The sequence below is a fragment of the Monodelphis domestica genome, chromosome 8 (genome assembly GCF_027887165.1).
Source record: "Monodelphis domestica isolate mMonDom1 chromosome 8, mMonDom1.pri, whole genome shotgun sequence".
Taxonomy (NCBI): Eukaryota; Metazoa; Chordata; class Mammalia; order Didelphimorphia; family Didelphidae; genus Monodelphis; species Monodelphis domestica.
The window spans coordinates 32,287,415-32,305,061 of NC_077234.1; the positions used below are offsets into that span (position 1 = coordinate 32,287,415).

At 52.9% G+C, this 17,647-nt stretch overlaps 1 protein-coding gene across 1 annotated transcript in view; it reads left to right on the plus strand.

Moving 5' to 3' along the window:
• Window positions 1-17,647, plus strand: part of PRKCI (protein kinase C iota) — a 56,126-nt gene that overhangs the window by 1,167 nt on the left and 37,312 nt on the right. The window contains exon 2 of the mRNA XM_056807092.1: window positions 12,074-12,195. Within this exon, the coding sequence (XP_056663070.1) occupies window positions 12,074-12,195 (122 nt within the window). The remainder of the gene's footprint in view (window positions 1-12,073; window positions 12,196-17,647) is intronic.

Here is a 17,647-nt window from a genome sequence, read left to right on the forward strand (position 1 = left end):
TCCCATGTGTTATTGGTGACTCTGGAGGAGGCCCCTCTCCTTATCTCTGTCCTGGCTCCCCAGGAAGCTTCATGACTGGAATTAAGCCCTGGAGTGTGGACAAGCTCAGAGAAGTGTGCCTGTTTTCTCTTTCTTGTTTCTCACTGGGTGGTCCAGTGGAAGGTCTGTCTGGATTTAGAGTCAGTGGCCAGAGTTTGAATCCAGCACTGCTATTAGAAGCTGGGTAACCTTGGACAGGTCCCTTGAGCTCTGGCCTCAGTTTCCTCATCTGTAAAATGAAAGGGGTTGGACTCAGTAACTTCCACATTCTTTCCAACTCTAGGTTTAGGATAACAGGTTCCCCAGGACCTGATGCTGAGACTCTTAAGCCTTGAATAGTAGAATGGGACCTTTTTGAGAAGTTGCTCCCCTCCCCCCCATTGTTGTTGATCCTCTTTGCTTGGTGTAGTAGATGGACTTGGTCCAGTGGATGGAACATGGAGGCATGTTGAGGAGACAGGACCTTGGCTGAAGGACCAGCTTCCTTTGGCCTCCACCAGGCTGTCCACATGGGCTCTTGATGAGGCTGGGATGGGTTGGATCAACCAGGTACCAGCAGACAAAGAGCTTATAGTCTAGGCTTATGGCTTCCTGACCTCATCATTGGCTGTGGGGGTCCTTGAAGGTCTGCTTGGGCTTGTGTCCCCACCATCTAGCATCTGTTGAACCCTTCCTAGGGTTTGGGGAATGCTAGTTACCTTGCCTTGACCTGCTGGGGCATCATCATCCTTAGCTTGAACTGAGGGATGCCCCATGGGACCAGGCCCTTTTTTGGGAGAGAGAATGCCCACCCCCAGGGTGCCTGGTGAGGCCACCCCAGGGCAGATTGAGGCTCCCAAAGGATCCTTCATGGGGTTCACCTAAGAACAGTTTATGCATGGGCAGGAGTTTTGAATGAGGACTGTGAGGCAGCCCTGTTTCCCTGGGGTATAGGCTGCAGGACCAAATTTAGCCTGTGGTAAGCTGAAGCAATCTGTTCCGAAGTCATGAGGAAGGAAAGAAACAAATCACCAAGTTATCCAAGTGGACTTTATGGGAGGACTTACCTGTTGGGGGCTGCCAGAGATTTCAGAATGAGGGAGACAGTTAACATCTGAGCTAAGCTGTTAGCTTGTCGGTGGAGTTGGGTGATTTGATCTCCCCAAATTTAGGAGTTGAGAATGGTTATTTGGGGAGTCTGCCTGACATTGCTGAATTTCTGAGGTCCTGGCTCTGAGGTGAGAAGAAAACTGTCTTCCGAAAGGGGCAGTGAATGTAAAATGGGGGGGGGGGCTTTTCTTATATCATACCTTAGCTAATGTGGCCCCTTCTCACCAGAGGGAAAAAGAGCTCCTGCCAAGATATTGTGTTAAAAGACTAGTCATTGTTTTGTGAGGTGAATACCTTCTGTGGCTCCTGTGAAGCCAACACAGAATTCAATATGAAGCTCAGGGTTTTCAAAACAAACACCTTTAAGCATATATTTACTGCTTATCCAGGCAGAAGTAAGTGGCTTAAAAAAAAAGTTTGACTGTATAATGCTTACATTCCTGAATGGATATGGTGAATGGTGGACTTGTAAGGGACAGCCCCTAGCTGATTGCCACCTCTCTTCCCATCTCCCGAAAAAATAGTCTCCATGGACAGTGATTGCCATTTTTAGTGATTCTTAAGTGAATTATTGTGTTTGTTGCTGGGTTGGGTTTTATTGTTTCCTGCCTTTCGAGTTTTGGAGCTGGAAGAAACTTCTGATCATGTTAAAACAATTCATATGGGTAAAAGAGCAAGGGGTGTGTTGCTTTGATCAGATGTGTGAGGGTTATCAAATGTGCTCCTGTTCTTATGGTATTTTATGGGATCTGGGGATCTTACAGTCAGCCATGGCTCCCATGGAACACTGTGGGAAAAACATTTTGTGTGTACACAAATCTAAATGAATACATTGGTTTTAAAGGGTTTTATTTAATAACTAGAGCCATTTTTCTGCCTTTTGAAACAGAGGTGACTATTTAACAACCTAGGTCATTTGTCTAAGGCTGGAATTATGATCCCATATTTTTCTGACAATCAAGGTTAAAAAGGGAAGTCTTTATTTGTTTAGGAAGATTGTTGTAAATGTCAAGGCAAAGTTACAGATAGGACACTTCATGACTTCAGTTTCTTAAAAGAATCATTGAACAGATGCTTTTCCTCTCCCTTTTAAAAATGGTCAGTTTTTGATGAGGTAAGACAAGAATCATTTTGGCCATGAATACTTTTATCCCATTCAAACTCTGATAGAGAACCACAATTGAAAACTTCCCTCCTGCACCTAAGATGCTCTCTCTAAATTGGTCATTTCTCCACTTTCTGCCCTGAAATGAACCTGGAGGAGGACTCCTCCCATTTTTATTAGCAGTATTCTCAGCCAGAGATTGTATTATTACCTATGAAACTAGAATGAGTCACTAAAGGAGTTAGTGAATAAACAGGTTGGCTAACTAGGACACCTTTGACCTGATTTTCATATTTTAAACAATCCTACTAGTGATTACTAGTTTGTGGAAGTGAGATCAGTGGCACTCCCCTGATTGTCCCCCCCCCGCCCCCCACAGTGGGCATTGGTTCTGTGGCCACTGGGATTATTGAAAGAAAGATTATCAGCTCCTTCCCCCCCCTCCACTCCCCCCATGTTAGAACCCTCAAGTTCCTTTAAACTTGATCTTTGTGAAAATGTGCCCTCTCCAGATAAAGAAACTTAAACCACACACTTAATTTGATTAGTTGTTCTAGCATTTAAACAGGAGATTGGTTTTTTCCTCCCCCTCCCCCCTTTTCAAAACTGGAAGCTTTTCCTTGAATTTCCTCAATCATTATTTTGTTAGTTTATAGAAATAGGGGGGGAAAGTTCCCTTGGGTTATGAGCTTTTTTATGATAAGCTCTGGTTTAGTGGGACAGGGCTTATCAGTTAAATACTTGAACCACGTAGACTCCATCGTAAAATGTATAGGAAATTTGGTGAAAAAGGTCCCCCAAATGGCATTTCTCAGCCCAATTTATTTAACATTCACAGATTTAAAGAGTTTTATTGTCTATACCAACACAGTAGAATTAGGAAAACATTGTTGAGTAACTATTTGTTTTTGAAACTGGCCTTGTGAAGAAATAAGTAGAATTTTTCTCATAGTTAGCAAGTCTTGGCAAGACTAGCTTTTGCTGGTACTTTTTTTCCAGCTACCTTAGTAATGGTATTAATGGGCTAGAAGTCATGTCTCTGATTAGGCTCTCCCAGGCCTGTTTGGGCCCTCTGCTTTTCTCTGTCTCCCTTCTCACTTCTTAGGTGTTGTCATCTCTTTGGAGATCTCTGGCCCTCACCTCTTCCTCATCACTCTGCCAGGGCTCCCCATTTCTGGGAGGGCATCTGCCATCTGTCTTTAGATTATCCCTCAGTATCTGTGACTTTCTTGACTGAACTCTCTGCCGTTGGCCAGCAGCTCTAATAGTTGTGGCTGCCCTGCCTGTGACACTGCCTCCCACCTCTCAAAATTACACATATTACTTGTTGTCTCTTTTGGAGTGGGTGACCCTGAGCCAGACCCTCAACCCCTCAATGACCCATGCAGTGGATTTAGGACCAGGAATTCCACCACAAGCTCCCTCACATGAGAAGTCATGAGGCAGAGGGAAAAAAGGTGTCCGTGTTCCTCTGCACCCTTGACTTTGAACCTCCAGGCCTCCCCCTGTACTGTGGGCATTGGGGCTTGTTACAGGACATTAAAAGACTCAGCCTGGTGCCTGGCACACACTGGGAGCTTCCTAACGATTTGTGGACTCTCTGACAGTCACCAATCTGGAATACCACTGAGAAAGAGGAATCCAGAAGGCATCTGGGCAGCCACAAGAGCTAGAGCAAAGCCCCCATGAGAGGCCCTTGCTTGAGCCTCTGTCCAGTTGACACCAATTCGAATTCTCGTTGTGGGTCTCCTCCACAGCAGACCCTCTCACTGTGCAGGCTGGGCCCCCAGGATTCTAATCTAAACTTTGTATCTTTTCCAGAAACTAACTCAAGGCTTCGACAGAAGAGAAATGCTTAATAGTTGTTTATTGAATTGAATTTACAAACCCTTTTTCAAGCCTGTAATTATAAGAAGGGAGACTCCTCCACAGGCAGGCACCGTGACAGCCGAGGAGGAGATGGAAAAAAACCAAACAAATGGGGACAGGGAGGAGGGAGGAGATTAATGGTAGAGTGGTCTGTAAGCCATTAAAACAAAAAGCTAAAATTTCATTAAATGGACAGAAATTGATTTTTGCCTTCTTCCTGCCAGATCATTGGATTAAAACAATGTCCTTTCACCTTAAATTCGCCTGTGAATCCCAAAGGATCACTGAATTGAGACCTAGTACAAACATGAAGATTTCTGAAGGCATGAACCTCCCAGCCCCCCAGTAAATTTTTTTTATTGTGGTACCTGAGGACTATTGAAATGATCAGAATCTGTGTTGGGCTACTCTGTCTTGTCTGGGGAATCTCTTCGTTGCTCCCTTTCCCAGGTTTGTGCTCTATGTCCACAGCTCCCAGCACCCCTCACTGTCCCTCCTGCCGCTGAGGAACCTCACTGAGCCTGGCAGTAACCCCTGAGTCAGTCAATACAGGGCAGCCTTAGAGATGGACAAAGGGCCAACACCTTCCTCCCTGACTCAGGCTCCCTTAAGGCCTGAAGAGAGCAGAAGCTCGGACCACCCCTCACTGCTGACTGGCCAGGGGGAGGAGAGGGAGAGCTCATTCTCAGCAGGGCTAGTTCACAGCCAAGCCTGTTGTTGGTCAGTCCAGGAGCATTTCTTCAGCACTTCAGGGCCAGGAGCTCATTGCTCATAGTCCCTGCCTCACAAGGTTCTTACAAGGTATACAGAAGAGAATCAATGAGGGGGAGTTCTTCTGGGCATTGGTCACCATCGTCCTTTGGCACAAAACACAAGGTTTTGAGTTGGAAGGAGCTGTAAGAAGTACCCGAGTGTGGCCCTCTCATTTTACAGACGACAAACTAAGACATTTCCGATCTCGAGGAAGCCTTTCCTCCACTGCTTCATTCCAGAGCCTTCCCCCTTATCCCAACTGTGTCTCGCTTGGATGTCTTTGTCCACTTGGCATCTCCTCCCTCTGCCTGGGAGCTCCTCGAGGGCAGGGCTTGTCTTAGGCCTTTCTCGAGATCCCCAGAGCTTGGCACCAGGACTGGCATGGAGTCTTAGGGGCTTGGTGAGCGCTCACTGACCACCTGAAGTGAGCCCCATAAGTAGCAGGTGTGGGATTGCAACCCAGGGCTGTTGACTCCAAATGCAGGCCCTTTACCCTGGCACCATACTGCTCTGTGAGGGCCGAGCCAGTCCAGGCCGAACAGCTCTGGAAGGCACCTTCGCTTCATGGCAGTGGGAGTGGGCCTGTAGTCATGGCGCTCCAGGAGAACCTTCGTGCCCCAGAAAGGGCTGGCACTTTCTCTGTGGCCTCAGGTCTGGGAGTCGGCGGGAGCACCAGGCTAGGCCTCACCTGAGGCCAGTTCTTCACTGAGACACACCTCTGACCCATGGTGCTGCCAGACAAGGGGCTCTTTAATTTGCTCTTTTCCTCCGCTGGCACCGTGTTTGGATCAGGCACGTTTACCTTGGGTGTGTGAGCTCTGTTTGAGGACAGGAAGTTCAAGACCAAGTACAGAGTCTGAAGTGTTTTTTTAAAGCTGAGAGGTCTTTGGAGACTTCGAGGAGCTGGCCTGCTTCCGACACCCACACTGCTCTCTTCTGCTGTGCAAGTCACCGAAGCTCCCAAGTTCTGAGAAGGTGCCAGCCTTCGTTGGGGGAGGATTGCCTCCCTGGAGGGCAGACTGGGGGGGCCGTGGAGGGGAGGGGTATTTTTCATGCATGAGGAACCCCTGGGGAAGGTGGGAAATGGAAGGTTGACTGTCCTGTCTGGGGAGCAGCCCAGAAGCTGGTTTGGCCAGAAGTGAGGGTGCCTAAGGGAGAATCCTGCCCAATGCTCAGGACAGGCTGAGGGGAGGGGGATGAAGAGCTTTCCCAGCCAGTTAGTGCCTGCAGCTGGCAGTCAGGTTGGTGTCGAAGAGATACCCCGTTTCTTATCTGTGTGGAGGACGACTTGGAGGCTGCAGGCCCACGGTCCTGATGGGAAGAATAGCAGCTGTTCTATCCGAGCAGAGCGTGTGTTAACCTTTGTGAGGCCTGGTACAGACATCTTCCCATTTGAAAAGGGGTGAGAGTAGCTATGTGACGCTGGGGCAGTCACCAAACCCCACTACCCGACCCTTACTGCTCTTCTGCTTGAAACCCCCATACAGTATTGATTCTAATGTCTGAAATAGGGGTTTAGTAAAGAATGATGAGGGCCTAAACCTGCAGTGGACTCTTAGTGAAGATGAGGGGTGAGGAGAGGAGGGGCGCCCAGGGATGGTGAAAGACGACTGACCCTTGACTTGCCCGCTGACCAGTAAGGGGTGGGGGGAAGCTAGAGCCGAGCTCCAACCTAGGGTACTGGAAGCATGGAGGGCCCTCAGCTGAAGGTGGAGGTATGGGGGGGGGGGGAGAGGACAGAGAATGATTTCTGTAGCTTGTGCTGAGTTTGAGAAGCTTCCCATGGAAATGACCAATAGGTACTTCATGATATACTGGGGCTTGGGCTCCCTGGAGATCTGGGAGGTCACTCCCACAAGTCTGATTGTGGAAACCCAGCAGACCAAGAGGCAAATCAAGGCTATCTGCATGCAGGGATTAATGCAGCCATGACCCTGGCTACTCCCAGGGAGCCTACACCCCTCACCCTGGAGGGTGAATCTTAAACACTTTGATATGGGGTAGGGAGACTTTCCCCCCTTTACCTCCTCACTCCTGGATCTTGGTGGGGCTTTTGGATTATTGGTTGTTGATTCCGTGGATTAGCCCAGTGTTTTGTTTGAGGGAGGCTGCCATGTTGGACTGGAAAGGATGAAAGGATCTGAAGGATGCTTGCTGTTTGGGGTAGAGTAAAAAACTCTGGGCCAGCCTGGGCTGGGTGCAGCATATCATTAGAGAGAGGAAACGGCTTGGGTCCCAGGAAACTAGTGCTCTGGACCTTCTGTGGGGACTTTGTGGAAGAACTTTTTGGAATGAATGACTGCTAGCTCTTGGTGGCCTCCAGGGCAGTGGTGAGGAAGGGGCTCAGCCTCACAGTGAGACAGACCTTCCTCCAAACATTTTGTGAATGAAGGGAGAGAAGTTCAACCAGGTTTCCTTGGACCGTTTTCATGAAGTTCTTTTTTAAAGAAGTAGCTGAAGAACGAATGAAAGGTCAAGAACACAGAACCGTAAGCTTGTGCCTCTTAAAGTATGTAGAGGTTTAATGGAAAAGTGCACAATTCCTAGTGTCTGGCTTCTAAAGATTGTATTTAAAAGTTTGCACTTTGAGGGAGCTTTGTGGCTAAGCAGATTTTTATATGTTGAAGGCCAGCAGTGGGCAGAAACATGCCACAGCTGGAGAGGAAGCCAGAGAAATTGAAAACCTGTGAAGAGGTTTGGCCTTTCGAGCTGGTGTTCTTAACTAACCCAGCTCTGTGATCTTTTTTTAATCCAGATTTTTAAAAGTTTGATAACTGCCCCACACCATGATTGTTTTCTTCATGAATCCCATGAATTTTGTTTTCTGCAGGTACAAGTAGCTGATAATTTCGAGAGTCCCTGGACGGCCAAAGGGATCTGAGCCCCAAAGACAGCCCTGCTTAGGAGCAGGATGGCAGGCCTGTTAGCCACACGCTGCCATTTTGTTCTCCTTAAACCCTTAGTCTCTACCTGGGATATAGGGACAGTGAAGTGTGTAAACATCGTCTTTTCTAATTTGGGGGGGAAACTTCCGTTTGGGTTTTAGTTCCTGGGACTTGGGGAGCTTCTCTCAGGGAAGGAGGGACAACAAGACAGCTAAGAGCAATGTGAGGACCCTCCTGGTTTGTGTTTCCCCCCATGTTTCAGTGTGAACCAAAGCATTTAGACATATTGTTGCCTACAAGGAATCCAAGCGGTTCCCTCCTTTATTCTTGGAACGAGGAGCTGCTTGGATCATGTGCAATGATGATTTCTATTTTTCTTTGTAAACTAAAAAGATTTTTTTTCCTTTGCCACCAGTTCTCGCTCTACTGGGCCTTGTCTCTAGCTAATCTTGAACCCTTTGCTTTTATGTATAAGTGAGCCAACAGTCTCACTCCCCTTTTAATGCCTCATTTAGTGACAGGGATTTCTTTTTTTTTAAAGAATCCAATCTTTCCTCTATCTTTATGGGAAGGATGATTGGCCATCGTTTTCTCTTGAGTGGAAAGATTAAGGCACTTCAGAGCCTCTTCAAGGTGAGGGCTATTTTCAGTGTTAGGACTTCAGTAATATTGTACTATTAAAAGGGTTATAATAGTTCCTGTCCAGCACATTACTTTTTCATTCAAACAAGCCTTTATACGTTCCTACCTTGTGCCTGGCAGTGCATCAGGCAATAGGGGCTCTGGAGACAAAATGGAAACATTTGTCCCCCAAAGCTTACATTCTTTTATCTCCCTACCTTTCTGATTACATTCATTTTTTCTTTAAACCTTTACCTTCTGTTCTAGAATTAATACTCTGTATTGGTTCCAGGGCAGGAGAGCAGTAAGGGCTTGGCAGTGGGAGTTAAGTGACTTGTCCAGGGCCACCCAGCTAGGAAGTGGCTGAGGTCAGATTTGAACCTAGGACCTCCCTTCTTGGGCATGGCTCTCTCCACTGATCTGCCTGGCTGCCCTCTGCTTACATTCATTTCAGAATATTTTTGAGATCCAAATGCTTTCCCTCCCTCTAGCCATTTGAGGATGGTAGCAGATGATTGGTGGGGAGGCTCGTGTTTCTAGAACCCCTTCCAGGATCAGGATTGCATTTTCTGACCAGATGCAGAGGGTTCCTCCAGGCCAGGTTGGGCACCTTTTTGTGGGCAGAAGCTCCTTTTACGCAGTCACATCCATCATGGGCAGCATGGGGCACTGCCCTGGGCCTGGCTGCTCAGGCTTGTCCCCGAAGCCTTCCTTCTGTGGAAGTAGATTATGGAGAGGGGAGACAGGCACCCCGGGCATCTATGGGGCAAGGAAGGGGAACAGCATCATGGGGAGTAAAGGCTCATGTCCACGACTGGATGTAGGCAGACAAGACAGGGAGCCTCCAAGTGGCCTGGAGAGCAGAGCTTGGATGGTCCTCCTAGGGCAGGACCTCCAGAGAAAGGAGGGCCTGGGATGAATCTGGGGGGCAGCAGAGCCAAGCGAGCATCAGGGAACAGCGAGAGAAAAGTGTGCCCCATGGGTGGTGTGCCACGCCATAGAGCCCAGGGCCAGGCTCAGAAGAGCCACGGAAGCAGTTGGATCTCGGAGGCTCCTGGGGCCCCGCCTTCTCCAGCCTGGGAAACGGAAGGAAGGGGAGGACCACGGCTGGGCTGGAGCTGTTGGGGGACAGCAGAAGCTCCAGGTGCAGAAGCCAGACTGCAGCCCCAGGCAGGAGTGTCTGGCAGGCAGAGGGAGCCATGGGCTGGGGCCACAGCAAGGGAGGGACTGGCGGGGAAGGAGGAGTTTCCCTCCGCTCTCAGGCGCTGTGGAGTGGAACTCCCTCTCTTTGATTCGGTCTAACCCACACAGCCTATGGGTTCCAGGGTAGAAGAGCGGTAAGGCAAGTCTAGGGAGGTAAGGGACTTGTCCAGGGTCACCCAGCCAGGAAGTGTGATGTCAAATTTGAACCCAGGACCACCTGACTGTCTCTGGTTTGAGCCACCTTGCTGAACCTTCCTTTGGTACTCCTGGCCAGGGTTTTCTTGGCAGGGACTAGAGAGATTTGCCATGCTCTGTGGCCCCCAGTGGGAAAGCTCTCTGGGCTCTTAACCTGCTTGCCTCAGTTTCCTCATCTGTGAAATGAAGCCACGCTGCGGGCTCTGTGGGAAAGCCCTGAATGGGGTGGTGGGGGTCAGGCAGGGCAACCAGGAGGGAGTGCTGGGGGGGGGGGGAATGGGTGCCTCTCCGGCTGCAGCCCCCCCTCCCCGCGCTGAGATGGAAGCTCGACTGCTTCTCAGTTCTGCCCGCCCCAAAGCCAGCGCTGTGGAGGCAAAGGAGCTGAGGCGCTCTGGCCACCCGGACGCGGTGGAGCCGAATGTGAAGTCGTGGGCCTGCTCGGCCTTCTGGAAGGGATCTGGGGGGGGGGGACAAACAGGAACGAAGGAGAAGTGGGGGGAGGAGGGTTGGAGCTGAGAAGATGGCAGCCCTGGCTGGCTTGGAGCTTCCCAACCACCGGCTCCAGATGGGCCATCCAAGCGCGCTCTTGGGCCGCCCTGGGTCTGGGTCTGGACCTGCCCCACCCCCCCTCCCCGTAGGCTCCTGGCGCTTCCTCGGCGCTCTGGGCCCCATTTCTGCCAAGGCTCTGAGTGGAATGTGCTGAGACCCGAGGCGAGGCGCTGCTCTTTGCGGCTGCCTGAACTTGTGTCCCGCCCGCCACTGCTGCTGTGGGATCTGGCAACCTCATTGGTGGGGCACTGACACGCCCACTCCACGCCCCGCCCACTCGAGAGCCTGCTGCCCTGCTCCAGAAGGGAAGCACCTTTGACCCCTTTCAGGACAGCTCCGAGCTCCTTTCCTGAGGGCTCCGTGGTAGTGGGTCCTCAGCCCTCTGCTGGCCCCGAGCCTGGGCCTCTCCCCAGGAACGTGGGCTGGGAGGAGGAGAGACTGCTCACGAGAGAAGTCCCCGTGGAAGCCCACACCGGAGGAGTGTGATGGGGTGACCCCAGAGTGTCCTGGTGTTCCTGTGGGCCCCTGCACCCTGGCCCATGTCCGTCCGTCCCCCCTCCCTTACCTTTTAGACCCCTGCTCTCCCCCAGCTCTGAGAGCCTCCTCTCTGTCCTCAGAGAGGGCTCCCACAATCCCCTGCTCCAGCTCGGGCCTCCTCAGTTGGCAGGATTTCCTTGGCTTCCGAGGAATGGAGGCTGGCATTAAGACAAGCGGACACATGTTTAGTATGGTGTAATCTAAGGGGGCGGGTCTGGAGTTGGGGGAACGGCATTGGCAAGCTTCAAGTTCAACCTCAGATCCTCTCTCCAGAGTCACCTCACCTCCACCTCCATTTCCTCCTCTGTAAGTGGGCCCAGCGTGTCTCCCAGAGTTGCTGCAGGAATCAGAAGATGTCGGGAGATGCCAGGGATGGGACTGCTCTTGTCCTGGCCATAACTAGGGCTCAGGACTGCTCCCTATCTGACCCTGAGGTGGCTGCCAGGGTTGGGCATGTGTCTGGCTGCTTTCTAGGAAACACTCATTTTTTGGTTACATGGGGGAGGGGATTGTCTGGCTGCTCCATCTGTAGTGTTGACCCATGGGAGGCTCACTGCCTCTCCTGGAGCCAAATCCCAGGCTAGTGGCTGGGCAGGGGTTGGGGTGGCTCTGTGACTGGGCTCTCGGGGCCCCCTGGGCCAGGGGAGTGACCTCGATGGGAGGGTTGTGGTCCTTCGGGGGCTTCCCCCATGGAGCTTCTGGTCATTCATCTCTGTGACCAGGATGGTTGATGCTTCAGGTGGGTAATGTGGAGAAGCCATGGAGTCAAGCTGGGCCTCTGTATGCTCTGTCCTGGGTCAGTGCTAATAGGAGAGGGTGGGGGCTGGCCCAGGAGTCAGGTGACCTGCCCAGGAGCACCCAGCCTGGACCATCTGAAGCCAGACTGGAGCCTAGGACCCCCTCTGTGGGACAGATGGATGTCAGACGTGTGTGTTAGAGAGGAGGACTGTGGGCTTCAGACTCAGAGGTGGAGGGTCTAGGAACCAGGCCTTGCTCACAGCTCCCAATAGGAGGTGCTGAGCCTCCTGTCCCTGGGGTGTGCAAACCTGGGCCAGACCATGAGTCTGCAGGTTTCTGAGCCTTGGTGCCCACACGGGCAGAGCTTCTGGGGCATGCTTTGAAGTCCAGAGGCTGCTTGGGGGCCCCAAGAGGCTGAGGGAATGGTGAGGAAAGGGCTGCCTTGGTGGGGGCTCAGTCCTCGGCCCTAACCCCTCTCTTCCTCCCTCAGGGACATCATGATCACGCACTTTGAACCATCCATCTCCTTTGAGGGTCTCTGCAGTGAGGTCCGAGACATGTGCTCATTTGACAACGAGCAGCTCTTCACCATGAAGTGGATAGATGAAGAGGGTAAGTCTGTCAGCAAACGCTGGGGGGCCTTCAAGAGCCTCCAGGGCAGGGGAGGGATGGGACAGATAGAAGTAGGGGAGGAGGCAGGAACAAGGGAGGGGGCTGGAGTCTGAGGACCTTGAAGGCACCTGTGTGTTGGGACCTTCCTCAAGGAAGTCCCTGGTGACTTGAGTACTGGCATGGAAGGAGGTTGAGGCCACCATGGAGGGAGGGGGCACACAGCAGAGGGTTACAGCCCAGGACAGCTTGGATGCAGCATTGGAGAGGTTTGGGGAGACAGTGGCCTCTGGAGGCCCAGCCTGAGACGTCCAGAGGATTTGGCCTGTGGAGATTGGGGAGGGGGGGGTTAGGGGGATCTGTGGATCTGAGACTCACCAGCAGAAAGATAGCCCTTCCAGTCTTGGTGTAGACTGGAAGGAGAGAGGAGAGGGTCCCCCCCACCCGTACCCTGGGGCAAAGGAGGAAGAGGAGCGGTCAGGGAGGTCGGAGGGGGTTCAGCCCTTGGAGGAGCCCACCTTATGGGCAGACATGGCAGCAGAAGGGAAGATGGGTGGGGAATCTTCTGGGACCCACTTGAGGGCAGCTATGGGCAGTGACTTTCTCCATCCTTGTTCCTCTGCCTGTGTGCCCAGGGTGGTGGGTGAAGTGGGTGAGTTGCCTGAGACTCGGTAGGGCACGACTGTCAGGAAGCTCAGGGGGTGGTCTGGAGCTGGGTGGGCTCATTGGGTCAGGATGGGGAAGAGGAGGGGATGAAGGCTTTGAGGAAGGGGAGGCCCAAGGCAGGAGGGCCAGCCGGACGAGGGGCCCTCGGTCACTAAGATAGTCATAACGTTGGTCTAGGCAGGGGCCTGGCACCTGCTACTTTAGGGGCTTCATCCACACTCTCTTGGGGGTCCCTTACAGATGCTGGGCAAGGAAAGGCAGGAAGGTGTCCTCCGAGTTCAGGTCTAGCCTTGGGCACTAGCAGGGTGACCCTGGTCACCTCAGCACCCTTGCCCTGCTGGGCTGTAGGAGGAGATGGGAGCTGCTCCAGGACCTATCCACAAATCCCCAGATGATTGGAGCATGGGAGGCACACAAAGGAAAGTAGGCATAGGTGCCGTATTCTGCCTCTGCCTGCAGGAATGGTGTTGGCCTCGCTGCCCTGAGTGGGAACAGAACGGGACAGTTGAATATCCCTGAGCCTGGCAGGATGTGGGGGCACCGCCCGGTTGGGCTGAGTGGGGAAGCCTCAGGCACAGGCTGGGGAGCGTGGGGCCACAACAGCCCTCAGAGGCGGAAGATTGAGGCATAGGGAGCCCCTGGTCCTCATGGACACAGGGAGTGCCTGCAGAGGTCGCCTGGCTTCATGGTGGCCCCATACCTCTCTAGGAATTTTAGCTCTTAGGTAGCCACAGAGCCCCCTTCACAGAATAGTCACTCACCAAAAGTGCGCTGGCTCCATGCAGGGAGTCCAAGAGAGATCCTAGAGGGCAGATCCTGCCCCTTGGGGTCTGAGACCCCATTGAAAGACAGTATAGGAAGGAAGAACCCGACTGGCACAGGGGAAGGAGAGGGACAGACAGAGAGCTCGCCTCCGGCACCGTGCTGCAGAGAGTCAGAGGAGGCAGCATGAGTGGGGACTGCCAGGACAGGGGCAAGGAGTTGGACTCAGTTACAGGGATAAGCTTTCTCCCTCACTCCTGGGCAGTCAGCACGCGCTACATCAAAGCTGAACCATCCAGGACCCTTCCCCGGGCAGTGGGCATTGAAGCATGTGCCACATGTGTGGCTGCCCCCAGGGTCCTCTCCTACCAGGAAACCTGTGCCCCACTGACTGGCGGGCAGACAGATTGAGGAAGCACCTCAGTCATCCTGCCCATTAGAGATGCCAGTGGGGGGGCAGCTGCCTCCAGGCTTCCTTATGTGTGCCCAGGCTAGCCTGGTGCAGGGCTCCAGTTGCCCCTTCCTCTCCTGCTGGCCCAGACGATTGTTTTGTAGGGGAAAACTCGAGCAGGAAGACAGATTGCTTTTGTGGGATTCTTGCAGGATCAACGGATACTTTCTGCTTTTCATAAAGACAAATCTTGAGATTTCAGACATTTGAAGTCTCACGGGGCACAGGGGAGGGGCCTCTCAGGGCATTCTGCACCCCTGCTTTTTGTGGTGCTTGGGGAATAGAGCCCAGGACGGAGGTTCTGGGGCCCATGGGGTCAGGGGCTTTGTTGGAGTCTGAAAATTTACAATAACCTCATCTCTTTCCCTGTTGGATGAGACCCTGAATGGAAACCTGATTGGCCTTGCCTGGTGGGATTCACAGTGGTGCCCACTGCCCCAGAACTGCCCTGGAATTGCCCAGGAGTTGCTCACAGGCCAGAGGTTCTTCTGTCATGCTAGGCCCCACACAGTCTTGGTTCAGCCTCAGGGCAGGCCTTGGGGGGAGGGGGGGGACTTGATGTAGTTATTTGACAGTTAGCCAGAGGTCTTAGTGGAGCCCTGTTGAGGGCAGATGAGAGGCTGTAGTTGATCTCCCAAGCTGATCAGAAAAGCTGTTTTTAATAGAAAAAAACTCATGTTCTTATCGTAAGTCTTCCCGTCAGGGTGAACAGAACTTACTGGGCCTGATCTACAGCACATCGAAGAACTTCTGCCTCTTGTCTTCCATTTGGAACACAGCCCACAGATGTTTTGATGTACGTGGAAAACCCTTTTACTTCATCCAAGCAAGCAGTTTAGAACAAAAACGGCCCATTTCCCCACCAAAGGAAGCATTTTTTGTGAAAGGGAATCTCTCGTCCGCAAACAGAAAAGCCTCATTCCGGCTGGGGTTCTGCAGTCACTGCAGTGTTGCAAGTCCAGTGAAGGCCCTACCAGAGGAACCTTCATCCATTCCTTATTTATAAACGATGAGACCAAGACCCAGAGGCAGGAGGGGGGGTTAGCCCTTGGTCACTTGGCCAGACAGAATTGTGGTGGAACTTGGCTTTGGGGTTTGGCATCCTGTGCCAGTTGTGCCCAGAGCAGGGCAGGACTCTGGGGAAGTGGTGTGTGTGCCCGTGTTTCAGACTCCTGTGAGTCCTCCTCACTCCCTTCCCCAGACCACCCACACCCAGGTGGTCACACAGTCTCATCCATCCCTGCCAGTCCCCCACACAGCCCCTTCCCCATTCACAATGGCGCATCCCTCATCCTGGCTCTCCCCTCAATGGCCATGGCACCATCTCTCCCACTCTCTCTCCATCTCTCCATCTGTCTCTGTCTTTCTGTCTTCCCCAACCCCCATGGGGGTTAAGTGACTTGCCCAGGTTCACTGGGCCAGGAAGTGTGAGGGCAGATTTGATTCCAGAAATTCTAATCCCCAGGCCTGGCTGTCTCCTGAGCCACCTGGCTGACCCCAAAAGAACTTTCCTTCTTTAAATTCCTTTTTGTGGCAGAACTTGGCCCATGCTGGCCAAGGGAAGAAAAGGAGCAGGGAGGAGCTTGGTGCCAGGTGTGCAACCTGGTTTCCAGCTGGCAGCAGGGAAGGACTGTGTGCTTGGGACATGCTGGGGGTGCCGCTGTTCACTGTTCTCTTTAGCATTTGGAGGCCATGTCTATGATGGGCCTTTTCCAGGAGCAGGGGTGGCTCCCCTTTCCTGCCCCTTCATCATCTTCCCCCATATTCTCCCTTGTAACCCAGAGGGAGGGTGAAAGGAAGCCCTACAAACCTGTGCGTGGTGTCCAGAACCATGGGGGCTTGTTGTGCTGGTCAGTTGTGTGGGGCCAGTGGAGCCCCTAGAGTGGAGAGGCTGCAAGAGGGACAGGGGTTTGCCCCAAAGCCTCTATTGAGCACTTTCTCTGTGCCAGGGCCCAAGTGGGAAGTCAACCCAGGCCCTGCTTTTGGAGAGCTCCCACTCTGTTGGAGGGGATGACTATCAGCAGTGGGGTCCCCCTGACTCTTAGGGTTGGACCTCTTCTTGAAGGGCAGGAGCTGTAGTCGGTGAAGCCAGGGGTCTCACGTTGGTTATAGATACACAGAGGGGGCACAGACCCAGCAGCCTCTACGTGCTTCCTGGGTGCCAGGGCACAAGAAAGACTCCAGCAGGCCCTGCCCTCTAGGAGCCCCTGTTCTGCTGGGGGGACAGACATGAACCTCATTCTCCAGTGGGGGGGAAGGTCAGCTTAGTGGGCAAGGCCCAGGAAGGCCTGGAAGGAGACCAGGGGAGTGAGCCTGGAGTGGCAGCCCCTGCATGGGAATCAAGCATTTCTGCCAGCTCTGCCCCACTGTTAGTATCCCTTCCACCTCAAAGGCCCCTGAAGGTCCAGAGAGGGCAACCAGAGCAGCTTGTTAGTCAGGGGGTCTGGCAGGGCCCAAGGCCCAAGGCCTGTTTCAGTCACCATGGTTGCTGCTCCAGCCTCTCGTGGTGCATTTGCCCACCATGTCTGGCTGTGGGTCTACCTCTAGCAGCCATTAAACATTTCCCTACCAGCCAGGCCTGGGAGAGACAGGTACGTATGGGTGATGCAGGGCCAGGCCTGCCTCTGGCCTCTGATCTCCCCTTTGGCCTTTGAGGTCTTTCCTCTTCCTCAGCAGTCCTTAGAGGCCCCTGCTGCTGGGGAGTTCGCCCCCTCCCCTGCCCCGAAGTTAGGAAGAGCTTGGCTCTGCAGGCAGTGGACATCTTCTGGGGATGCTCTGTAAAGCCAGACTTTGGGTGGATTTGCCTGAGCAGCCCCTGCTGACCTCTTTCTAGAGTGACCCACGGTCTGGTGATGTGTGGCTGCTGGTGTGTGAGCCAGAGACCCTTTAGGGAACACAGCCACAAGCTGAGTTAGGAAGACTAATGTTGATAGTGTGGCCCCGGGATGTCCCCCAGCCCCCACCTGCCTTGGTTTCCCCATCTGTAAAATGGATCTAGTATAGCCCCATCTCCTAGAGTAGTTCTGAAGATCAAAGGAGCATAGATCTGTGGGCAGCACTTTGTAAGAGCCAGATGACACCATCGTAAGCATTATATACAGTCTTCAGATCCCGTGGAGCTGAGGACCCAAAGCCTGCTGGGGAGGTCATGGCTCCAGGGAGGCTCTTTGACCTTCCTCCTATCCTCGCCCCCAAGTCCCCACATCTTAGCTGTGCCCAGTTGGGCCACCTGGGGCGCCTTCCCCAGTGACTCTTCCTTTATCAGAGCAATGCCCACAGATGGCAGTCCCAGGAGGGCTGGATTGATTCAGGGCCCTTAGGCTCCTTTTTGTCCTCAGCCACCCCAGAAGCGTACATCCCTGAGCTCTTGGAGTGTTGGCAGCTCCTTGCCAGATGTGGGCGAGGGTGGCAGCAACAGCAGAGCCCGGAAGGCTTCCAAAACAGACTGTCCACCTGCACCTGTGTCACTGATGGGGATGAGAGGCCCTGGGAGGGACAAGACTCTTGCCAGGGCCACACAGCTTGGAGGGCTCCAGCAAGGACACTAAACCCAACCTATCCCTTCCTGTGCAGAGA